At 34.9% G+C, this 20,760-nt stretch overlaps 1 protein-coding gene across 1 annotated transcript; it reads left to right on the top strand.

Annotated features, from left to right (window-relative positions):
• The first annotated feature begins 16,554 nt into the window (after positions 1-16,554).
• On the top strand, positions 16,555-20,098 carry LOC136225791 (probable protein phosphatase 2C 63). The gene is made up of 4 exons (XM_066013906.1): positions 16,555-17,101; positions 18,154-18,527; positions 18,682-18,918; positions 19,550-20,098. The coding sequence occupies exons 1-4, from the start codon at positions 16,822-16,824 to the stop codon at positions 19,799-19,801; spliced, it is 1,143 nt and encodes a 380-aa protein (XP_065869978.1). The 5' UTR covers positions 16,555-16,821; the 3' UTR covers positions 19,802-20,098.
• The last annotated feature ends 662 nt before the right edge of the window (positions 20,099-20,760 follow it).

Below are 20,760 nucleotides of genomic sequence, written 5' to 3'. Positions count from 1 at the left end.
AAGCCACTGACGATTGCTTCTTGCTGAACCAAGATACTAGACAACTTCCAAGGAATTTACATCCTCCTGAAGTACTCTTACGCTCTAGCTTATCTCGTCCATAGTCAGCGTCAGTGTATCCAATGAGTGTGAAGTCATTTGTATTTGGATACCATAAACCTGCATTAACTGAGCTCTGCAAATATCTAAAAATTCTTTTTACAGCTATAAGGTGAGATTCCCTGGGGTTAGCTTGATATCTTGCAGAATAACATACTGAGTACTGAATGTCAGGCCTACTAGCAGTAAGATAAAGTAGAGAGCCAATCATACCTCGATATAACTTGCTGTCTACTGATTTCCCTTTCTCGTCAGCGCAAAGGACAGTGTCAGTACCCATTGGGGTAGATATGGGCTTACATTCTTCCATATCGAATTTATTTAACATTTGTTTGGCATACTTAGACTGACTAATGAAGATGTCGTTCTTCCCTTGTTTAATTTGTAGTCCAAGGAAGAAGTTGAGTTCGCCCATCATTAACATCTCGAACTCAGTTTGCATCTGTTTACTAAATTCTTTGCACATAGCTTCATTAGTAGCACCAAAGATAATATCATCTACGTAAATTTGTGCCAGTATGGTATCTTTGCCCTTTTTCTTGATGAATAAGGTTGTGTCAGCTTTGCCTCTAACATAGTTCCTGGTCAGCAAGAAACTGGTCAACCTTTCGTACCAAGCACGTGGTGTTTGTTTCAGGCCGTATAGGGCCTTCTTCAGTTTATAAACGTGGTTTGGAAATTTTGGATCTTCAAACCCTGGAGGCTGACTAACATATACCTCTTCGTTTATAAATCCATTAAGAAATGCACTCTTAACATCCATTTGATATAGTTTGAAGTTCATGAAACTAGCATATGCATATAGTATTCGTATAGCCTCTAACCTAGCAACGGGAGCAAAGGTTTCACCGTAGTCAATGCCTTCTTGCTGACTATAGCCTTGAGCTACAAGTCGGGCTTTGTTCCTGACTACATTATCTTGCTCGTCTAGCTTATTTCTAAAGACCCACTTAGTTCCTATGGTCTTTTGATTTCTAGGTTTTGGTACTAAATCCCATACCTCATTTCTCTTGAATTGATCAAGCTCTTCTTGCATAGCATTGATCCAGAATTCGTCGTGCTCAGCTTCGGAGAAATTCTTTGGTTCATGGACTGAGACGAACGCAACATTGCTAAGATACCTCCTGAGTTGATTTCTTGTCATCAGGTTGTTCTTAGCAGCATCAAGAATAGACTTCTCCGAGTGTCCTCTTGGAATTTTGATTTCTTTGGGTAATGTTGAGTTATCAAGAGCAGGTGTTTCAACAATCTCTGCAGTTTTAGGTTGGTCAGCAAAGGTAAGTTCAGGTTCGTTTTTACCTTTGGTCAGCCCGTGTGGTAATGACACAGCGGCTCCATTTTGGTCAGCGGAAGCAGAGCCGGGGTCATCTTCGGCAGACTGACTTGATTTACCTGCAGGGTCAGTTTCATCGAACTCGATATGGACAAACTCTTCTACGACTTGAGTTCGTTTATTGAACACCCTATATGTTTTACTGTTAGTTGAGTACCCTAGAAAGATCGCTTTGTCAGCTTTAGAATCAAATTTGGCAAGGTTGTCTTTCGTATTGAGTATAAAGCATTTACAACCAAAAGCACGAAAGTATCCAATGTTGGGCTTTCGTCCTTTCCTAAGTTCATAGGGGGTTTTCTTAAGAATAGGTCTAACTAAAGCCCCACTGAGTATATAGCATGCTGTGTTGATAGCTTCACCCTAGAAATACTTTGGAAGTCTATTCTCACTCAGCATTGTCCTAGCTATTTCAACTAATGTTCTATTTTTCCTCTCAACTACCCCATTTTGTTGAGGAGTTCTAGGAGCAGAAAAGTTGTGGTCAATGCCGCTGACTTCACAGAATTCATCAAACTGTTGGTTTTTGAATTCTCCACCATTATCACTACGGATGTGAGCTAATTTTAAATCTTTGTCATTTTCAAGTTTTCTGATCAGTGTGGAGAACATCTCAAAAGCTTCATCCTTGCTACTCAGCAAGATGATCCAAGTGTACCAAGAGAAATCGTCTACAATGACTAAGGAAAATTTCTTACCACCCAAGCTGAGTGGTTGGACAAGTCTGAAAAGATCCAAGTGTAGTAATTACAATGGACACTTGGTCGAGACAATATTTTTACTTTGAAAAGACTTTTTGGTTTGTTTACCTTGCTGACAGGCATTGCATAATTGATCTTTCTCAAATCTAAGTTTGGGCAAAACCTCAACTAATTGCTTTCTTGCTAATTTGGCAAGGAGGTCCATGCTTACATAACCAAGTCTCCTATGTCATAGCCAGGAATTATCTTCCTTTGATACTAAGCATGTTTTTCAAAAAATTCTTTTCTAAACTCAACATGTAAACATTGTCAACACGAGGTGCAGTTAAAATTAAATCGTTTGTTTTTCCCTCGAGTATCCAACACTCAGTGGTATCAAATACAACCTTTCTACCGCTGTCACATAGTTGAGCTACGCTCAATAGGTTATATTTGAGACCCCTGACTAAGGAGACTGACTCAATAGTAGGATTTCCTCCGATAGTACCTGAACCAACTATCTTACCCTTTTTGTTGTCTCCGAAGCTTACACTTCCACCTCGTTTATGCTCAAGTGTGATGAATTGAGTTTCATCACCAGTCATATGCCTTGAGCATGCGCTGTCAATATACCAAAGCTTTGACTTCTCCGCGCACCTCAGGCTCACTTGCATTTTAAACTATTCATCTTTAGGTACCCAATTCTTTTTGGGTCCTCGTTGGTTAGCATGAACAGATGGTGCATCATATTTTATTTTATGACGGCATACATTTATGGTGTGGCCAGCTTTACCACAGAAGTCATAATAAGCTACCCTTTGAGGGTGATTTTGTTTTTGGTCAGCACGATTGTGCTGAGCATGCTAGCATATCTTAGTGGTATGGCCTTTCTTTTCACAGAAGTCGCATTGGACATTCCGCCGAGTATACCAATACACATCTATTGTGTGTCCTCTTTTTCCACAACAGTCACACTGACTGTTCTGCTGAGTGTACCGTCCATGCTGACCAGTACCATGATACTCAGCATTGGGATGGAACCTTTTCTTAGCCGATGTACTCAGCTGGTTCTGTATAGTTGTGATGTCCTTTCTCAGCTTCTTAGAGTCTGATCGGACTTCAGAGACAAATCTATGCATTATTTTTAAATTTTCATCTTGCCTAGTGTTGTCCTGAAGGAGATGTCGGATGTCACTCAGTTTGACCACCTCAATCTCATCACATCACCTGCTGAGTGCCTTTATTTTCTTGTTACACTTTTTGGTCAGTGTATACAGATCACTCAAGGCGTTAACCATTTCATTTCTAAGCAAGAGAAGAGATGTTACCTCATTGGAGTGTTCCTCTTGGTCAGACTCATCTGAGAGGTCAGTTTGCTCAGATTGACATTGGTCAGCAGCTTCATCAGCCATAAAACATATGTTTGCTGACTCCGTGGCATCAGCTTCTGATGAGGTTGACTCATCACTGTCACTCCATGTTGCCACCATTGCTTTTCTGCTACCTTTCTTTTCTTTCTTTAAGGTGGGACAACTTGATTTGATATGCCCAGTTTGATGACATTCAAAGCACGTGACAGGCTTCGAGCTGTCCTTTTTGTATCTGCTATCGCTGGACTCAGCTTTGTATTTATCGCTTCTTCTAAATGACCTTTTGCTGTTCTTGTCGTTCTTTCTGAACAGCTTCTTCATCTTTCTTGTGAACATGGCCATCTCCTCATCATCTGATGAGTCAGCTTCTGTTGAGTCAGCTTTCATGACAAGAGATTTTTGCTTCTTGTCCTCTGACTTTTCCTTAGCTTCAAAGTTCTTTATTGATATTTCGTGGGTCAGCAGAGATCCGATCAACTCATCGTATTTGTATGTGGTCAAGTCCTGAGCTTCTTTCACAACTGTCTTCTTAGCTTGCCAGCTTTTGGGTAGACTTCTCAAGATTTTCTTCACCTGCTCTTCTTCTGTGAAGTCCTTGCCGAGTCTTTTCAGCTCATTTATGATGTTGGTGAATCTTGCATTCATTCCAGAGATGTCTTCATTGTCATTCATCTCGAACAGCTCGTATAGTCTCATGTGTTGGTTCACCTTTGACTCTTTGACTTTGCTGGCACCTTCATAGGTCACTTCCAGCTTCTTCCATATTTCCTGTGCTGACTCACAACCTGAAATTTTGTTGTACTCTGCAGCATCTAACGCACAGTGAAGCATATTGATAGCCGAAGCATTATTTTGCAGTTTTCTAAGGTCATCCTCTGACCACTCAGTTTCACTCTTAACAACTTTCTCGTTGTCTACTGTTTTATAAGGCACATATGGGCCTTGAACTATTGCAAGCCACACACTCATGTTTGTAGCTTGAATGAAGTTTTTCATCATGTTCTTCCAAAATGTATAATTTGATCCGAAGAACAAGGGAGGCCGACTAATAGATAATCCCTCAGGGAGTATCTATGTTGTTTGATTTCCAGGAAGGAAACGAGTGCTGTTCTCAGCCATTTATAGGGATCAGCTCAAGATAGTTTTATCTTTGAGTAGTGAGCTACTAGGCTCTGATACCACTTATTGATCACATGTAATTAGTTCCAAGGAGGGTTAGGAACTAATGTAACTTTTTCGCTTAATTATGCTGACTTAATTTAATTCTTTAAATTACTTTACTCAGTTTTGGTCAGCAAGGCCGAGCGAGATGTAAGATAGCTTTAGTCAGAGGCTGACTAGAACTGTTTCACTTATGAGTTGGGAATTAACACTTAAGGCCAGCTTCCAACTCAGCACTCTAATTACTCACTGTCAGCTTATACAATTTATATCCTGATTAATTTAAGCAAGCAACACATACATATGTATATATATTGAGAGAAAGAGTTAGAAATTACTCAGCAGACTTATCCTGGTTCGGCCTCACCGCCTACGTCCAGTCCCCAGAATCCTTTCGGGCTTTTTCAATCCAATACTGAGCTCTTTAAAGGTAGAGCACAAACCGTTTACAAGCAATTGAGTATATAAGAGTACCGTCCTTTATTCGTCTACTCAACCCCTACTGAGCGCTATAACCAAACACTCAGATTTTCTCTACCCCTGAGTACTAAAACTGAGTACTCAGCACCACTCTTTCAATCTTTACAATTGATACAAATTTGTTCTTTCTAGATGAAGAACACTTTAGATGAATACAAATTCAATCTAGACTTTTACACAGAAATAGGATTTGGGTGTAAGTATTTGCTTTTTCTTGTTTGTATGTGCTTGTATGTATGCTTTTTGTCTTTTGTATTTCGGCAATGGCTCCAAGTGAAGAGCTTGTCCTTTTATAGTGAATTCTGAGGCTGCAATCATTTGAATTCGGATGTATCCGTTGAATTCAAACGGTCTTCTTGCGTCATTCACTGGTCAGCATACTGTCTTGCAGGCCAATCCTGTCGTCTGAATTTAGCAGGCGTCAGACTTGTCTTCTTCCGCCAGGTTCGTCTTCTAGCGCCAGTTTCATCTTTTAGCCAGACGCCAGTTGACCCATGCGTCTCGAAACTGTCTCCTTGCGTAATTCCAAAGCTTCTATATTGGCGCAGACTCATGTCGGATCTTGTCTTTTAGTAAACGGATCATTCGCGCTGTCCTGACGAACACTCAGCTTGATCTTATAGACGTTGCCTTTGATCTTTTATCTTTGGCGAGGCTGTTTCATGTTTTACTCAGCTTCTTCAGTCAGCTTCATCTTCAAGCGTTTTGTTCTGAAGAAGACTTTTCTTTTATTATGCTGAGTCGTGTTCTACTCAGCTTCTGTGGTTCATGCTGACTTCGTCATGTCTTACTTTTTATTTCGTTTCTCATTTATGATCATCCTCAACATTGAACAAACATATTAGTACAATTAAATCAAAGCACTTAAATTTAATTGTCTTAATCATGGATTAACTTAAATAATTTTGTCAAATCCAAATCATGTGGAAAGGTGTTTCAACAGATACCACTGCCAAAAATATGCAATGCCTTATAGGCAGACTGTTTCTTGTAAAACAGGAAATAGGGTGATTTATTCGTCAGAATTTTGGTGGGCAGGTAGTTGATTAGCCTAATGTTGTGGATCATGGCATAGTTCCAGAATTTGAGAGGTAGAGATGCATTGGCTAACAAAGCGAGGCACGTGTCAACTACATGTCTAATTTTTCTCTCAGCTATACCATTTTGTGCATGAGTGTGAGGGCACACAATTTTATGTATAATGCCATGTCGTTTGAAAAAAGGTTGTAGTTTTTGAAATTCTCCCCCAAGATCTGAATAAATATTCTTAACCCTTGCACTATATTGATTAGAGATGGCATAAAAATCACAAAAGGTTGAGAAAACATCACTTTTGTTCTTTAAACAGAAAACCCATCCAAATCTACTGAATTCGTCAATGATAATTAAAAAATAACGGTGACCAAGACAAGAAACAACTGGAGCTGGTCCCCAAACATCCAGATGTAAGTTCTCAAAAATAAATGTGCTAGAGCGACTAATAGAGGGTAAAGAGCTTCTAGCAAGTTTGCCTAATGGACAAAAAGAACAATTGCTAACTGACTTTGAAGAGGATAGATTGTTCCTTTGAGAACTGTGATGACTGTCTGATTCTGACAATGTCCAAGCCGTGCATGCCACCTTTCAAAAGACACCTTCTCTCCTACTAGCGCCTCCTTTAGGGTGGGTGTAAGCATATAAAGTCCATCTTTACTCGGGCTTCGTAACAGGATTTCCCCAGTTGTTTGGTCCTTCACAAGAAAATGGTTAGGCCAAAATTCAAAGAAACATGAATTGTCACGGGTAAATTTTTGAACAGATAGTAAAGATTTGGTGAGCTTAGGAACAAGTAGGGCATCATTAATTTTCAGATTATTTATATTTGCATTTCCAAAGTGAGAAATTTGCAGACCTTGACCATTGCCAAACTGAATCGTGTCATATCCTGGATATGGCTGCATTTGTTGAAGTTGAGCTGGATTTGTCGTCATGTGATTTTTTGCTTCGGTGTCAGGATACCATGGCTGATTAGGACCCATGAATGGATTTGGTGGTTGTTGCCACGCCATATGTGCTTGTGGTCCAGGATTATAGTGTGAATTGTTCTTCGGTCTTTCACACTTATCAGCCCAGAGGCTTAGATCACCACAGTTGTAGCACTTGCCACTTCTTCTCTTCTTTGGATTCTGCTTCTTTGTTTGAGTTGGTTCCATGGTGGAGACATTAGCTTCTCGGTGCGCTGGTATACCATCAGATTGAAGCAGAGTTGTCTTTCTGGTTGATTGGATCATGCCTTCAACTGTCTTCAAACTGTTCAAAATCTCCTGATAGTTGATGTTTGTGACGTGCTGGGTGACAAGATTCTGAATGGTAGAGCGATACTCTTCTCCCAAACTCTTGTAAAGAACTGACGGTAGTAAGTGTCGAGGGTAAGGGCTTCCCGAGGCGGCCAGATCATCAAGAATAGACTTTACTTTTTGCATGTAAGCAGTAACTGACATCCCTCCTTGCTCAAGCTCATGCAGTTCAACACCTAACTGAAACTGCTTGGTTCCTGTAATAAGCCTATAGGCATCTTCCAAAGCTAGCCAAATGTCATGTGAATATTTTAGATAAGCAATATCAGGAAAAACCTCTTCGGTGATGGAATTTAGGAGCAAAGTCCTAACCATATTTTCTAAATCATCCCATTGGGAAAAAGATGGATTTATGATTAAATCCGCAGCAGATGTCACAAAACCTGTTCTAGGAATAAATTGAGGTGGAGGAGTGTTGAACTAATAATATGGGAAAAAAGGTGATAGGTTTTGAGGGTAGATTCCATGGACATCCTCCATGCTTTGTAGTTGTGAGGGGTTAATTTGATGTTAATGGTGATATTTGTGGGAGGTTGTCTTGGTTGAGTGACAGAGGTAGAAACAGGTTCTGTGTAAACAGGGTTGGTTGAAATAATAGGATTTGAGGAAGGAATAAAATTAGGTCGAAAATTGTTTGAAGGTGCATCGACAGTATTGTGAAACGAATTTGAGAAAAAAGATGGAGACGGATCACGGGTTAATTGAGTATTGTAACCAAATGGTGAAGTATTGGATTCAGAAATAACCTGATGTTTATTACTGGCTTCGGCTGCCTGATAGGCGGCTAGGGCAGCAAGAACTGATGGAGAAAATAGGGTTTGAGTGGCCGTGGTGACCGACGGTTGTTGTGATTGAATTGGTGGCTGCTGAACTGGGATTTGTTGATGATTTTGTGGATGCGGAACTGCTTCCTGGTATACCGCAAGAGCAGCTAAAACCGCAGCGTCGGCGGCGGACGTTGTCGGAGTTGGAAGATGCGCGGGTTGCGCAGGACACGGATCAACAGCTGCTGCCGCGGAAGGCAGTTGCGCGGGTTGCGCATGGGCGGCAGAAGCTGTAGGTGTCGGTAGGTGTGCGGGTTGCACATGGGCACTGGCCACCTGGTACGCCGCCAGGGCTACGCACACTGCTTGCGGTAAGGAATCGGCCACCGTCGGCTGTTGTGCGAAACTGCCGCAGCGTGAGGCGCGGCTGTTGTGGCGATGAACGGCGATTCACCGGTGACGAATGGTGAGGTGAACCGCCATCCCGATGTCGCGAAAGAGCCACCGGAGACATCTTCCATGTTTTGATCAGACGCGGCAGTAGGGGCGGCGGCGGTGGCAGCAGCTTGATATTCGGTGTATGAAGTTGATTGCGGATTATCAGAGGATTCGGAGGATGCGGAAGTTGAGACTACTAATACCATGTTGAATGTATAGTTTGATATATAGGAATAATATGGAGATAGAGAGAGATAAGTTATAGGTACAATATTGATTTGAATTACCTTAATGATTATGGCTCAGAGGCCTTGTATTTATAGTGAGCCAATCGTAGTTTGTATAAGAATACAATACACAAGTATAATAGTATTGAAACTCTACCTAGCTAGGGATATAGACAAATTGAAATTCTAACTAGATAAGAATCTATTTACAGAGATAATATGAACATTATCTCTAACACAATAGACCATGTTCATGTTCCGTCTCCTGAATCTAGATCAATTTTTTTGATGGAGAGGTTTAGTATTTCGAAAATGAAAGTTTAGTAAGTTTAGTAAGAGAGAGAAAGGGGAGAATTAGAGAGAGAGAGAGGAGAGTTAGAGGGAGAAAGTGAGAATGAGAGAGATGAGAGTTAGAGAGAGAAATGATATTTGACAAAAATAGAGTAGAGAGAAAATAAAGAAGAAGATCTAAGGTTGAAGAAGATGAGTGAGTCCCATTTTCATTAAAATATGGGTTAAAAATTGATGATTTGGCATGTTGACTGGGTTGATCGGTCATTTTTACCTGGTGTACACTTTAGTGGGAGGTCAGCAGAAGGTTGTACATTTTAGTGTGACAAATTTTTGATTGTACACCAAAGTGTGAAAACAGGTAAATGTTGTACACCACGTATGTAATTTACCCCATGAATACAAGTATAAAGAGAATAATTACATAAAACTTCAATTAGGATATAATTCACTTAAAATGTGAGAGTGATAGTGACAAAATCAAAATAAAATACTTAAAAGGTCAATGAACAAAAATAAATAAAAAATTATAAATTCTTGTGGGATTAGGAGTCAGCAGTTCCGTTCATATGGACCCTAATGACCACGTAAATTCGGTCTGTTCACATGAACCCTGATGACCATATGAATTTGGTTCCATCATTCATTCACTGTTAAATCTAGTCTGATTAAAATCACATGGACCCTGACAACTGTAAGAGTCATCGAAATTCCATTAGTAATACCAAATCCACCATATCCGTTACATATTTTAAATAGAATAAAATTACTGACGAAACGTTACATCTATGAACAGATTTTTCATCGATGTCTATTTCTTCCTCTCCTAATTGACAGCCCCCTTTAATCCCTCATCCACGTCTCTATCTAAAAGGTATCCGACAAATCTCAATCAATTAATCAAATTAAACAAAGGTATATGAATAATTTATCAAAAAGAAAATGTATGAATAATGTGAATATAGGTACACAAATTTCGTTTCTTTGTGCCGAAGTTTCAAAGAAGGAATAAAATTTAAAATATGAAAAAATGTTGAGAAGAATTTTTCTTTTTTGTTATATATATATGGAAAACAAACAGAAAATAGGAAATATTTATCTGTGATAATTCAGATTTTTTGCTAATTAATAATTACTTAAATCCTAAGAAAAAAAGAAAAGATAATAACTAAACTTATTTAACGAATCACCACCTAGCTGTAATCCAAATCCCTTTAACATTCTTTTTTATATTTATTAATTATTAGTCAACTCTTTCCTCTTTCAAATTTAATTATTTTAGGAAATCTTTTATATGCAATATTTTACTAATTATCTCATTTAAATATGTTTTTTTTTTTGATCGAACTCATTTAAATATGTTTAAAAATTCGTGATAAAAACTAAGGAAAAATATATATTCTACTATTTAAATGATAATACAAAATAGAATAGAATAAACTGTATATACCATGCATAGCTAAGAATATTAATAATTTTCTTAGAAATTTCCAAGAGATTAATGTCAATTCGATCCTATTAGAAACATTGCATTTTCAATCCTCCAATTTCCTATTATAGAAAAAATTCGTACAATAAAAAAATTAAATAAAAATTAGGAAAATTAAATAAAATGAGGAGTATAATAAGGACCTGTTTGGTTCAGTTGTTAGTTGTTTAGTTGCAATAAATTGTTTGTTGTTGCTGTTTAATTATTAGTGTTTGATAAAATTATATTAAATTATTGTTATTAGTATTTAAAATATCTAATATGGACATTTTTTTTAATCAATCAACAACTAAATTATAAAATAAAAAATATATTATACAAATTAATAAAAATAATCTAAATAAAAAAAGTTTATTGAACGTACCAAAATTTTGTTCTTTCAGTAATTATGTTATAGAAATAGAAATAATGTTAAAGAAAAAATATATTGTAGACATAAGAAGGATAATTTTGTCAATAACAAATAACTACAAACAGCTCTTCATAAAAAAAAATTAGAAAAGAAGCTCCAAAAGGCTGTAATTTCTAGAGAAAATGTTAAACGTTGCGGTTATATAAACCTAACCAAACGCTATATTTCCTGCGGTTTGGAGTGAAACGCTAAACGCTCATCCGAAAAGCTGAAACAAACGCCTAAGAGGGTGTTTGTTTCAGCTTTTCGGAGGAGCGTTTAGCGTTTCACTCCAAACCGCACGAAATATAGCGTTTGGTTAGGTTTATATAACCGCTGCATTTAACATTTTCTCTGAAAACTGCAACGTTTTAGAGTGTTTCACGAAAAGCTCATTTTTGGAGCATTTCATGAACAACTGTTTGTTATTGATGAAATTATCCTTCTTATTTCCACAAAATATATTTCTTCTTTAACATTATTTCTTTTTTTTATATAATTCTTTAACATTATTTCTATTTCTAGAACATAATTGCCGAAAAAACAAGATTTTGTTGCATTATAAATTTTTTATTTTTTTATTTTTATTAATTTGTATAATATATTTTTTATTTTATAATTTGTTTGTTGATTAATTTAAAACATGTTCATATTAGACATTTTAAATACTAATATCATAAGTTCAATATAATTTTACCAAACACTAATAATTAAACAAGTAATAACAAAAAGCTAACAGCAACAACAAATAGCTTACTGCAACCGCAAATAGCTAACATCAACAACAACAACTATTAGTTAACAGTTGAACCAAATAGGCCCTAAGTGTCGGTTATTAGAAATAGATTGAAATTAAATGAACTTTGAATTTTTTTTTTTCTAAGCTCTATGAACAAAAATCTATTTATTTATTTACTAGTAGCATTATTAACTTCTTTTAATAATACTATAATAGTGAGAGATTAAAAAAGATATATTATAGCATAATTATGAAAAACTTTTTTTGAACTTTTATTTTCTTTAGAATTTCTATATAGATAAAAAAATATTAATTATTAATTTATAATTACATATGATCACTTTAAAAAAAAATTAGCTGACATATCACATCACAGTATGAACATATGAATAACCAGAATTTTCTTTTAACTTTTCTAAGTTTTAATTTAAGTAATTTTCGATTCTATTTAGTCCAGTTATTAGTAGACTAGATATGATTTTAGAATTTCTAATTTATTCTTTTTTATATGTGGTTTTATATTATCAATGTATTTTTGATAATTTTTTTCTTAAATTTACTATTATTTATAATAGGAAAGAAATTTAGTAATTAGCGTCTAATTAAAACATAAGTACAGTAAAACCTTCATAAATTAATACTCGATAAATTAATAACCTCTTTAAAATAATAATTTCTTCTGGTCCGACTTGGGCCAGTTTAGTAAATTAATACTCGATAAATTAATATCTTTATAAATTACTAAAATTTCATAGTCTCAACATTATTAATTTATAGAAGTCTTTACTGTAATTGAGAAGAAATAGAAATTTTGCTTAAAGGAAATGACCTTAACAAGAATTTTACCAAAACATTGAAACCTTGATTGTAATAATGATGATTATGAGGGGTTAAATTTACAAACATATTTACAATAAAATGTTTTGTTAATGCCACAGTAAACATTAGATTTGTTCATGAGCCTGTTGGTCCGCCTAACCCGTCCATGCCCGTCTTTTATGGGTTGGGCTTGGACATGCATATTTAGCATTTAGCCGGTCTGATCCCGATCCCGCAAAAGCCCGAACTTAAAATGGGTTGGGCTTGAGATTTATTTCAAAACCCAAATCTAGCCTGGTCCGGTCCGAGATATAAAATAATTCTATATAATTTAATTACATTTCATATTTTATTTATATTTATAATTTAGTTTTAAGTATTCAATTTTCACGTCCTCACCCTATGAAATTACACATTCTTATCTAATAGTTTAAAGTAGCTTTGTTTTTTGTACAGTATGTAGGATTGATGTTTTGTAAACAAAATTATTGTACCCGCAAACTCTTAGTTATAAATTATAGTTTATAAATATATATTTGTTACATTTTTTTTATTTATAATAATATTTTAATATGTGAATTTTATTATTTATAGTAATAATTTAATTTTGAGTTATATTAAAAAAAATTTAATATAAATATATTAAGTGGATGGGCTGGGCCGGGCTTGGGAATTAGTTTTTTTAGTCTAGCCCAGCCCGGTCCGAGCTCGATGTAAATATAGTGCGGGTTGGACTGAGCTTGGATACAACAATTAGATATAAAACCCGATTAGGCCCGGTCCGAATCCGGCCCGGCCCAGCCCATGAACAGAATTAATTGCAATGTCACTAAAGTGAATTTACATCAGACTAATAAGACTATTAACTCTGTTATTTAAAAAAAAAAAAAAAAGACTATTACCTCTGTAATTAATTAGTATTACTTTGTTTAGGGTAGTTGTTCACTATTCATTTATTGTTTTCTATTAGTACTAGTAGAAATTAATTGATTTTTTTTTCTATAATAGTTATCAATTAATTGATTTTTTTTTTAAAATAGTTTAACAATTTAAAATAATTAAGTCTTAAATAATTAGACTTGTAAATAGGGTAGATAATGCTCATATCCATCGGATTCCAATTGATTAGGTTCGGAGAATCTCCATTACCCATTTTCATAGGGTCGGAAATTGGAAATAAAATAATATAGTTGTCGGAGATATATCGGGGACGGTTTCCATAAGGATCTCCAACCCAATACTGTTAGAATTAATTATGGGATATCTATGAGTATTACCCATTAATATATAATATTAATATTATATATTTTATTTCCTCATATAGGTCATTCTAGCAAATTAGTTTTTTCATTCTAGGGCCCCGTTTGTTTGGGGGAAAATATTGTGTTCTGGAAAATTTTATGCAGGGAAAATAAAATATTTTTCTGTGTTTGGCAACAATATTGGAAAATATTTTTCGGTGTTTGGCTACAACACTGGAAAATATTTTCCAACTACTAAAAACGTGAAAAAACACAAAAAAAAAACGTGAAAATTTGTTAAAAACACGAAGAGTGGAAAAATGCGAAAAGTAAAAAAAATATTAAAAATATGGAAAACATGGAAAAAAAGTTGGAAAATACGAAAATATGAAAAAAAAAATTAATGTTAAAAACACGAAAAACGTTTTTTCATATTTTTGGCATTTTATTATACGTTTTCTCGTGGTATTAACGTTATTGTGTTTTTTTTGCAATTTTTTTTCATTTTTTCGTGTTTTCACGTTTAGTTTTTTGGTTTTTCCTTTTTTCACGTTTTCTTTTTTTTCGCGTTTTTTATTTTTCTCACTTTGTTACTTTTTCGTGTTATTCACGTTTTCATGTTTTTCGTATTTTTCATGTTTTTGTGTTTTGTTTGCATTTTTCGTCTTTTCATGTTTATCGCGTTTTTCACTTATTGTCACGTTTTTGTGTTTTAGCATTTTTCACGTTTTTTTGTTTTTTGTATTTTCACTTTTTTGTATAATTCGCGTTTTCTCACTTTTTTGCATTGTTCATGTTTTGTGTTTTTTCAAGTGTTTGCTTTTTTTTTTGTGTTTTTGTATTTTTCACGTTTGTTCACCTTTTCATGTTTTTGCAGTTTTTTTTTCATATTCTCGTGTTTTGTAACGTTTTCACGTTATTCATGTTTTTTCGTGTTTCATATTTTTGTATTTTTACATTTTTTAACGTTTTCCCCATATTTCTCTAATTGCGTATGTTTTGGGGAAAATGTTTTACCCTTTTGAAAATGGTAAAACATTTTCCCCTATTTCTTCTTTCATTTTCCATTGACTTGCCACTTATTTTTCTTTGACTTATTTTTCTGCCCAAACAAACATGGTCTAGGATTCCAAGAACTTTTAGTTTAGTTTTTTTTTTCAAATATCAATTTTTTTTTTATATTGGTATATGTGTTTTTTAATATTCCAATGCTTATTCCCCAAGACATAAAATGAATTTTTTTTTAGTTAACCAACATATTTCTTAATTTGTGTGAAATATTCTAGAACGACTTATATAAGGAAATGGAGGGAGTAATATTTATTAATTAATTTCAAATTTAACATATTAACTACACTTTCAAATTTAAATATCAATATATTTTATAAAAATACAAACTATAAACTTGAATAAAAAACATGTATTTATATATAGGTAATTTTTACCAATTAAGATTGACTTGAGTGGTTAAGGGTTTCAAATAGCTTAAACTAGATCTCGAATTCGAGTTTTAATATACGAAGAAAACTTTAATTGAAAGATGATCCATCTAAAGGGTGTATGACGTGTCTCGAATCGATAAATTGGACAAACTATAAAAAAATACAATTGTTGTTTAACTATTGTAATCAACAAACTGAATATACTAAATATTAATTTAGAAAAATAATAAAATAGAGCGGATATCTCCATAGGGATAACCATTACTGGGATGGATAAAAAGTTACCCCACTCATCCTGTTGACAAACCTACAAATAATTTCTTTAAAATCTTAATTTACTTTTAGAATATAGAGTTAATTTCAAATAAATGCCATGTGGTTTCACGTTTTTACAGAACGACATTTATGATTTTTTTTGTTACAAACCGAATCTTGGGGTTTGAAATTTTTTCATTTTTTGTTGACTTGCCAAATTTGACCGATTCTCAAAATAAAAAAATTTAAGAATTAAATGATATTTTAAACAACTTTAAATTCTTCAACTTAAATGATATTTTAAATAACTTTAAATTCTTTAACTTTTTAGGTTTAAGTTGATTTAAGTGTTTTTTTATTGGAGAGAAAATTAACATTTAGAGAGAACTCTAAGAATGATGATTTTGAAAATAAAAAATATAGTTCCATAAAAATTAGGTAACTTTAATTCTTAAAAATTTTCATTTGAATCGTATACACAATAAAAAATGAAAAATTGTTTGTTCGGCTTTCTTCTTTGTTTTCCGGGGTTTAACCCCTCCCTTTTACCAAAAAAAAGATAAAAAATGAAAAATTTTACAATGAAAAAGTTGGATTTGTAACAAAAATAAATAAATATAGGTAACTAATTAAAATCATAAAACATTTATTTGAAATTAACGTATAATATATCATCAAATATGTAATTCTAGCTGGATTTGTCGTCAAAATGTATTGTCAAAATAAATTTTGGGATATAGTAATTTGTGATCTGTGCTAAAATTTTACAATTAATATAATAAAAATAAAAATTGAATTTTTAGTAGTAACGAGCTCATATTAATTACTATAATACCTGGAATAACAAAAGTCAACACAAAAGTCAAGAAGACAGAGAAATTTAAAAATAATAACTGTGATTTTTTTTATTTAAATTAATATATTTGAAGAAAACGGAACAGAAACGGAATTTCTGATTTAAAACGCGTAGAGAAGAGTGTTATAAAAGCTAGAAAAAAACAATTCAGAGAGAAAGAAAAAAAGAAAGAGTCGTCTTCATCTTCACGCGGCATCTCTTCTTTTTCCACGCACTTTCCTCTTCTTCTTCAACCATCATTCTCTCTGAATTCTACCCGTTCACAACCTGAAAACCAAAACCATTTCCTCCTACCTACAATTTCCTGAAAAAGACAAGCAGTTTAAAGCTCAAAGTTTCCGTGTTTAGCTCTAGATTAAATACAGAGAAAGGGGGAAGAAGCAACGGAGAGTAAATAGGCGAACTAATTAAAAATGATGATTCGCTCTTTGTGCCGGCCACTTGAGCGTTGTTTTGGAAGAATAGCTGGTGGCGGTAGCGGAGTAGGTGGAGATGGATTGCTGTGGCATACCGATTTGAGACCACATGCTTCCGGTGATTTCTCGATTGCTGTCGTTCAAGCTAATTCGAATTTGGAAGATCAGAGTCAAGTTTTGACGTCTCCGTCGGCGACTTATGTTGGGGTTTATGATGGTCATGGCGGTCCTGAGGCTTCTCGATTTGTTAATAAGCATTTGTTTCCTTTTATGCAGAGTAATTCCTAATCCCTCTTTCAGTATTTGCGTAGTTTAATTTCTGTTTTTATCCAATTTTTTGGGGTTTTTTGGTTTTGATTGTGTGTTTGTGAAGTGTCTACTCTGTTTTAGCATTTTATGATCGATCAGAGATTATATTTTGATGCAGTTTTGCTTATGATCAGACTGAATTATTTTCATAATCTATTTTGTATATTGCTAGAAACGTTTCTTTTTTTTTTTATGCTTCTGTAATTTTGTTACTTCTATGATCTTCTTTATGGAATGCATCCTCAATTTTCTATGATCAATGCATATAATATATGTATATATACAGTGACAGATCCCGGAGTCATAGGGGTGACTATGGTTACCAGTGCTAAATTGATATATTTTGATTTTTTTATATAAAAAATTACAGCCCGGTACACAGTTTCCATAGAATTTTTGGCCCTTTCCGGAGACAAGCGGGTGCTCAAGCCGCCTGCTCCGCCTGTATATATATATATCGGCTAGACTTTTCTCAAGTCGATGGCCAGCCGAGGGGATTTCTCCTTTATAAGCAATCCGTCAAATCCTATTTCAGGGATTTCAGTGGAACCTAAGCATATACTCATTATCCAATCCTGAATACAATCCTGTAAATCTCGACGGCCCCTAGTGTGCATAGGGCTACTTCCCTATGGAGACATCCCGCCTCTCCTTCCAAAGACAATGCCCATCTCCTAGTCTCGGATGGATTAGGGAGAATCACTTAAACCAAATGCCTTTTCACTTTCTCAGAGGTCGCGGAAATCCTAAGCCGAATTATCTCTGTCCCCTATAGTAGTCCGGCTGAAGCTTCCTTGGAGCTCTGGCAGTGCTTGCGCCATTGGCTCGTTTATGATCAACGACCCCGTTGATTGAGTACGCCTTATATTTTCACTTGTTTTAGTATGTTGACTGTAATTTCTTATGAGTGGAGAATTAGTGAACTTTTGAACCTCTTGAAATGTTTCAGTTCTTTTATGCTGGGATTCAAATTGGAATTTCCTTATCTTTCTGACACTAAATTGTAACTTTCTATGACAGAATTTGCATCAGAGCAAGGGGGAATGTCAGTGGATGTGATAAAGAAGGCGTTCAATGCAACCGAAGAGGAGTTTTGCCATCTAGTGAAGCGATCATTGCCAATAAAGCCACAAATTGCTGCTGTTGGATCATGTTGTTTAGTAGGTGCAATAACAAATGGAGTACTATATATTGCAAATCTAGGGGATTCAAGAGTAGTTCTCGGCCGCAAAGTTTACGACGATAAGAAGAAACCTGTAGTAGCCGAACGCTTATCAACAGATCACAATGTTGCTGTTGAAGAGGTCAGGAAGGAAGTTGAGGCACTTCATCCTGATGACTCGCATATTGTGATTTATAACCGCGGTGTTTGGAGGATTAAAGGCATAATTCAGGTAATGTACCCTTTAGATGGATCGCGCCTTAATTAGTCTGCAGTTTACACTAGGAATTGAACCCGAGCTTAATATAAGCTGACTTGTGTTCATTTAGAAAAGCATCAAAATGCTCTTCGTTGTAACTAAACCTTCTTGTTCTTTTCGATTTCAGGTATCTAGATCCATTGGTGATGTTTATCTCAAGAAACCTGAATTCAACAGAGATCCATTGTTTCAGCAATTCGGAAGTCCTGTTCCTTTGAAGCGGGCTGTAATGACCGCAGAACCCGCAATACTCATTAGGAAGCTCAGACCTCAGGACATGTTCCTGATTTTTGCTTCAGATGGTCTTTGGGAGCAATTGAGTGATGAAACTGCTGTAGAGATTGTTTTTAAGAACCCCAGAGCAGTAAGTACTCATGTTTTGCTTTTGATCTTGCACTCATTTCGGAATTTCATGTTTTCTGTTATTCATCGATATAAAGTCTCAATTTGGCCCTTCAACTTGACTCGCAACAACAATTTGCTCCAAAATTCAAATTTTCACAACTTCAACATTTTTGGTCAAATTAGTCCGAACCGAATCGATACTTGTCAATAGATGACTCATTCTTTTTAATACATGTCTATTTCTGATGCTGGCACATAGAATGTTGGTTTAATTTGCCAAGTTGAAGGAACATTAGATGTTCAGATTGTTTTGGTCCTTCAACTTGACCTTGGATTAATTTTCACAACTTTAATATTTTCGGTCAAATATATGACTTTTTCCATTTACACACATCAATTTTCGATGCTGTCATGTAACATTTTGGATTAATTTGATAAAAGAAAACCCGAGTTGAAAGAACATTTGATACTCAGTTTGTTTTCGAACTAATTTGACCTTGCGAGCCAAGTTGAAGGGCGAAATCAATTCTGTTTGCTTCAAATTGTTACTTTGCAGAGTAATGTGATCACTTGGAAAGTATATTTGAGCAGTTATATATGATATAAATGCAACAAAAATGATAACGTGTCAAACACGTGTGTAATTGCAGGGGATAGCAAAGAGATTGGTAAGAGCAGCAATACAAGAAGCAGCAAAGAAAAGAGAGATGAGATATGATGATATAAAGAAAATAGACAGAGGAGTAAGAAGACATTTCCATGATGATATAACAGTGGTAGTAGTATTTCTAGATCATGAGAAAATGTCATCAGAGAAGAAGAAGAAGAAAGGAATGGGATGCACAACTGCTCCTGTTGACATTTTCTCCTTAAATGCAGAAGAAGATATGCTTCACTCTTAGATCAAACAAATAAACAAAAAAAAACACCCTTTTTCAAGGGTCATGATGATCATACTAACCTTTTGATGTAGACAATAGAGTTATGGATTATGGAATTTGAAGCAATGTATGTAGATATGTTGGTTGGTGCTGATGGAAATTGGGAGAACAAATAGAACATGATATGATGAAGATTTTTGTCCATATTTTTCCTTCATTCTGATGTTGATTTATAAAAATCTTTCATAGATCATAAGAGTTAACACCAATTTTGTACTTTCCTTGTTTTTTCAATTTTATTATTTTATTATTTTTCCATATGCTACCATTTACTTGATTATGATGTTTGTTTGGGTTCTCGATGAGAAATTTTAGTATACACCTGGAGTACATGTTTCGTTAGATCATGAGAATACATCATGTTACCTCTTTAGGATCATGATTTTTTGTTCATATTTTCTTTCGATTTCTTGGCAATCTGGAGCATTCGGCCTTCTCCTATAGTGGAAGTTTTGATTTCTTCTACCGGATCAATACTACGAGGCTCGTCCTCTTTTTGCCATTGCATCATCTTCTAGTGAGAGGATGACTAAAGATTCTAAATACCTATGTGGAGCGCTTCTACATATCATCAGCTTATCATGCAATGTGAATGTATAATCGAATTGTCAATTTTTGATATGAGATTTGACATGATTCGTTTGATAGATTAAATTATATCCGTAATTTTTGTGGATGAGATGACCAAAAAAGATATTTGGACTTGCAATATGGATTCAGATATAGATTCGATATGGAATAAGATGGAGCAGAGTGTAAGGGAAGTAGCGAAGGAAGTTCTAGGGGAATCTAAAGGTAGCATGCCACTGGGTAAGGACACATCTTGGTGGACAAAAGAAGTACGACAAGCAGTAAAGAGTAAGAGAGAATCCTATAAACTATTGGGGAAATGTAGGAGTGACGAGAACTACGAAAAATAC

Source organism: Euphorbia lathyris, chromosome 4, assembly GCF_963576675.1.
Source record: "Euphorbia lathyris chromosome 4, ddEupLath1.1, whole genome shotgun sequence".
Taxonomy (NCBI): domain Eukaryota; kingdom Viridiplantae; phylum Streptophyta; class Magnoliopsida; order Malpighiales; family Euphorbiaceae; genus Euphorbia; species Euphorbia lathyris.
Note: the sequence above shows the minus strand (reverse complement) of the source record. Positions and strands in the feature narration are given on the sequence as shown.

Bases quoted from the DNA above. Each gene is read 5' to 3' on its own strand.
- LOC136225791 (XM_066013906.1), top strand. From the start codon at position 16,822: ATGATGATTCGCTCTTTGTGCCGGCCACTTGAGCGTTGTTTTGGAAGA. The intron at 18,528-18,681 runs GTAATGTACCCT...TTTCGATTTCAG, and splicing joins GGATTAAAGGCATAATTCAG to GTATCTAGATCCATTGGTGA. The intron at 18,919-19,549 runs GTAAGTACTCAT...GTGTAATTGCAG, and splicing joins TTTTTAAGAACCCCAGAGCA to GGGATAGCAAAGAGATTGGT.